Genomic DNA, 5,173 nt, shown 5'->3' with positions numbered 1-5,173 from the left:
TAAATGAAGACCAACAGCCGTGCCTGGCCTTGCTTATTGAGCCTTCTCCCAAGCACAATGGGAATATCTGCTGGTAGTGGATAACATTGAGTGAGTTGGTCTGTGCTGTGAAAGATGGTCTGACTGCTTGGTGGGCACATCTGTCAAATAAATCTTAGCCAAAGAAATAATTGGAATGCTAAATCCTTGTTTGCTGCAGCAGATGTGGCAAAGAAAGTGGGTGATTTTTGGTTGGTTGATTAGTTGGTTGGATGGGGATTATTGTTGTTGCTGGTGTTCTTTTAAACTTTCTGATTAATGACAAAGCTTCAGAAGAAGGAGTAGGGGAACCTAGATGTTAATTTGTGGGCAAGAATGATCTTTTTGGTGCAACTTTATCCCAAACTATATGTGAGGACTGCATCAATACACACTCCTTTGTCTTGGGTTCCTCTACGGCAGAGTCACTGATGGTGTGACCCAGAAAGGAAATATGGGTACAGACACCCAAATGGTTTAAAGTGGGCATGTTTCAGCAGACTGTAGTACACAGTAGCAGAAGCAGGGGAAGTATCTGGCAGCAGAGGATCATAAAGCCAAGGAGGATTAGCAGTGCCTTAGCAAAACCTATAGCCTGCATACTTCTTCATGATACCCTAAAAAGGGTCCTTCAAATCTGCGAGCGATGAGGTATGCCAGGAAATAGATCAAGGTGAACTAATTTTTAGTTGTAATGATCTGGACATCAACAGGGGAACAAAAATTAAGATTGGCAATGAGTGAATCTTTTGTCCCTTATCCCCAAGTGAATGTGGGCTGCATCTTTGTTTCACCTTCAAATTTTGCTGAGAAAGCATATGTATGGTAAGCCTGTGTGGCAACTCTGTCATTAATCTGGCTGCATTATGAAGTAATAGTAATTACTGCAAAGTAAAACCAGATCTTGATAGTTCTGTAGGATATCTGGGTTTATATAGAAATCATTTGCAAGTTCTGTAAAACTAGAGGTGGCTGTGAATCAGCTCATACACGTGCATCATATTTATCCAACCTCTTAACAACTATTCCTTATTGCTCCAATCAGCACTAGCCAGTCTCAGTGGACTTTATATAGATGTAGTATAAAGAGCTGTGGACAAACCTCTCTTCTGCTTCACTGCACAGTGCTCAGAGTTGAAAGCTTTCCTGGAGACCTCAACATTTAGGGGTTTTTTCCTATCCTCTCTCTTCTTCTACCACACTCCACAACAGGAGAAACTACCTTTGTTATATTCAAATGGTGCAACTGATGATTTTTGAGACTTGAACTGATGAGTCCATAAAAAGATCTCTGCCACAACAATTTTTCTTTTTCTACAGAGTAAAAGTGGTAGCTGAGCGTTTGAAGAGAGTAGTGAATATACAGCCTTTGAAGGCAATGCTATGAAAGAAGAATCAGTCAAAAATAGACAGAAACAAAAGGCATAAGACTGCCTCATTTTCTTTAGAAGCTTTTATAATCTTCTCAGAAGATCTTCTCAAAATCTGAGTAGTATCTAAATTCCAGTCCTCTTTCTGTCTGTTCAAGCAGGCAGTTGTATTCTGACTGCAGATTTGCCCGGCTGTTTGCAGCTTCATCGGCTGCTGGACACTAAAACGAGGAGAGCTCTGCAAGGCACCAGACAAGGATGATCCTTGGGAACCTCAGTGGATTGAGTGAATTCAGACTCCTGGGTTTTTCTGGAACCTCTCCTTTACACCCTTTGCTCTTTCTAGTTTTATTATCTCTTCCTATTCTCACCTTGATGGCGAACACAGTGATAGCTTTGATAACAAACAGTGATAATTGCCTTCACACCCCGATGTATTTCTTCCTCACTCAGCTGTCCTGTTGGGATATCTGCTATTTGTCTGTCATTATCCCAAGTATTCTCGAGAACCTGATGGTGGGAACAGTGAGTATTTCCAAGACAAGATGTGCAATGCAGATGTTTTCCTTCCTTTTCCTTGGAGTTGCTGAGTGTTTTCTCTTGGCCGCCATGTCCCTTGATGGTTATTTTGCAGTTTGCTCCCCCTTGCATTACACAATTATCATGAGCAGCAGGGTCTGCAGAAGCCTGGTTGTTGGAGCTTACATCTGTGGAACTGCTGTGGGCTTAGTTCACACCCTCATCACCTTCAGCTCACCCTTGTGTGGTTGTGCCATTGACCACTTCTTCTGTGAGATTCAGCCACTCCTGGACCTGCTCTGTGGCAACACTCTCCCAAGTGAAATCCAGGTCATTGTGGTGGCTGTCTTTGCTATTCTGAGTCCTTTCTCACTGGTCATTTATTCCTGTATTCCTATCGTTTCCACAATTCTTCACATGGCATCAGCTGAGAGCCAGGAGAAGGCGTTTTCCACTTGCTCCTCACAGCTCCTGGTTGTGACTGTTTTTTATGGCACTGCAGGCTCCATGTACCTGCGGCCAAAATACAGCTACTGTGCATCTGTGGATAAATTCCTCTCCCTTTCTTATTCTCTGGTGACTCCTTTATTGAATCCCATCATTTGCAGTTTGAGGAATAAGGAGGTGAAAGGAGCCCTGAAGGAAAAAATGGAGAAAACCTAAGTTAGTGTGGAAATGAAATTGAAGATTTGGGTTGTTCCAGGTGTTTGTGGTGGAATTTTTCACTCTAAATTCTTGTTCAGGAAAATCGATTTCCAGATCTACTTCATCTGTTGGGGAGGAAGGAGGGAGAAGAGTGGAGATTTTTAGCTCTAAGAGGGAGTGTTAGAAGCTATGTTAACATTTTGGAAGGGAATTTCTTCCACATACTTAAGAAATTCTTCAATAAACTTATTTTTTTTCCTTTTCTTTTCCTTGTTATTTTTCAAAAACTTGAAAACTGTGCTTTACATACTTCTGAATTTTTGAACCAAAGAGTAATATTCAAGAGCCAGACTTTACTGAAAGAACTGAAAAGAATGAGTTTTCACCTGTTTGCATTTATTTCCTGAAAATGTTTAGTAAATCTGTTGGGGGAATGGAGAGGACATAGTTCAGGCAACAATGTGGAGCCCAGGATATTATTGAGTACTGATTTTAATTCTGAGATTGTTACTGGGGCAAAAAAAAAAAAAAAAAAAAAAAAAAAAAAAAGAGGTGTGCAGAATTGCATTCCTGCCCCACTGCCTCAAAGATATTTCTTCAATTTTAGAGTCATTGTTTTAAACATGTTAGACCAAGTGTAGGCCTTTGAAGTACTTAACCACTGTAATCTTCTGTAACTATTAATACAACTCTTTATATTAAATGCTCAAAGTGTAAATGATATTGGAAAGATAAGGACATGCATTACTCCTTAAATTAATCCTTCATTCCTGGAAATAACTGTAAATATAAATATCATGAAAGTACATGTCCTGGTTTGAAAGACAGCTGTTTGCTAAGGAAAGCAGAAGCTTCCCTTTGGACTGAAAAATGTGATCCTTCCTTCCTTCCTTCCTTCCTTCCTTCCTTCCTTCCTTCCTTCCGATTATTAGGATTTTGAAATTAAGGGAGCTCTCAGGCAAAGATATGGGGGTAGGAATAACAGTTCTTTACTAGTGTAACTAGCAAGAAAAATAAGAACAACAGCAGCTATGGAATTAGCCACAAACAGAACAGTAACTCAGTCCCAGTGTTTTTTGGCTGCAGGCACCTTTTCCCTGAGCTGCAGTTCCCGGTGCTGGGGGCGGGCAGGTCCCGCAGAGCTGCAGGAGGGCTGGGGGTGATGGCAGAGCTGTCCCAGGGAGAGACAGAGAGAGATGGAGAGAGCTCTCCGCTCACGGTGTGGGTCCTGGGGCTCAGCAGAGTGCTGGAAGGTGGCAGGTTCCAGCGAGAAGGCAGCAGGGCAGGGTCCCACAGCAGTGAGGATGGCTCCCGGCGATGGCATGGCAGGAATGCAACACAGGCGGCGATCGTCCTTCTCGTCCCAACTCCAAGGGGGAAATGGGACCCAGGCCCAGCCTTCCGCTTCCTCTTCTGCATGTTTCAATCTCGCGGGGTTTCCCTCTTCTCTCTCTCCTCCCCCTTGTCACCAGGGCCCAGTCAACAGGTATCTTAGCATGACAATGGGGAAAATTCCACAGAGGGAAAAGGGAAAGAAACAACCCCCAACAGTACAGTGTTCTTAATTGGATGTCATATGAATTTTTATCTTGAGAGTTTGTAAATCCACAAAAAAATTATAAGGTATAATATTCTTTGCAGAAGCTTGACATCTTTGATTTTAATCACATCTTATTTTGGACCAAAAAATTTATTATAACAGAAAATGCTGTCTCATACTTTTAATTTTTTAAATTTCAAATGCATTACAAAAAGAATGCATTGTTTTTTGTCATATTGCTTTATTGGCATTAAAGTTTCTCCCCTAGTCATATATGCTAGACTCCTTACAGCAGCATTCCTAGAGAATTGCACAACTGTGTGTATTATGAAAGAAGTGATGAAGAGGGGAAACCCAAGTAAAAAAAGCAGTGGGGATAAGAAAAGTGTAATTCATAAAACAAAAAACAAACAAAAAGCCCCCAACCAAAGAAAAAAAATGGTAAAATATAGTTCAGTAAAATGAAAGTAAGCATTAAAAACCTGGGAAGTTTCAGTCTGGTAAACCACCAGGCCCAATTCTTTCTTGATTGATTATGCAAAATTTGTGAGTTCTCAAGTTTGTGGACAACACTAAATCAGAGGGAGTAGACAATGTGCCAAAGGGCCCCCATGTTTTAATGAATCCAGAGGAAGGCTGGATGAGTTCCTTGAACAGAGAGCCCAGCTCTAGGTGTCCAAACCAGGTGGGATTCAGCTGCCTCTTCATGGCTTGATTTTGGGGGAGCTGCATCCATGGATTCACACTTGCCCATCTTAAGTGTCTGGAATCTGAGCCTGAAGGATGGTTTCTATCAAAATGGAAATTAGCACTTCTAGGGCAGGGATCTTGTGCTTCAGAAGGAGTCTTTGCAGATGAGTGCTGTCCTCATGGCCTGGAATAGCAGGCATGCAGAAGAACTTACAGGACTGAGTCCCCTCCAGGGGAAGCTGCGTGTTCCTGGTCTCTGCTGGGGAAGAAAGGGTGGTGGTACCTTGGACAGGATGAGAAAGCAGAGAGTCAATGATAAAAACAAAAATCAACCTCTCCTTCACTTCCTTTCTGACTGAAACTGTAAAACAAAGCTCAGAGAACTCACATT

At 41.9% G+C, this 5,173-nt stretch overlaps 1 protein-coding gene across 1 annotated transcript; it reads left to right on the top strand.

The window, feature by feature from the left end:
- Positions 1-1,727: 1,727 nt before the first annotated feature.
- LOC134053219 (olfactory receptor 10C1-like) lies at positions 1,728-2,558 on the top strand (the record flags this gene model as incomplete). Its single annotated transcript, XM_062508097.1, has 1 exon — positions 1,728-2,558. A coding segment is annotated over one exon (831 nt), but the record flags the coding sequence as incomplete, so codon positions are not given.
- Positions 2,559-5,173: the final 2,615 nt, after the last annotated feature.

This window comes from Cinclus cinclus, chromosome 24 (genome assembly GCF_963662255.1).
Source record: "Cinclus cinclus chromosome 24, bCinCin1.1, whole genome shotgun sequence".
Lineage (NCBI taxonomy): Eukaryota > Metazoa > Chordata > Aves > Passeriformes > Cinclidae > Cinclus > Cinclus cinclus.
Note: the sequence above shows the minus strand (reverse complement) of the source record. Positions and strands in the feature narration are given on the sequence as shown.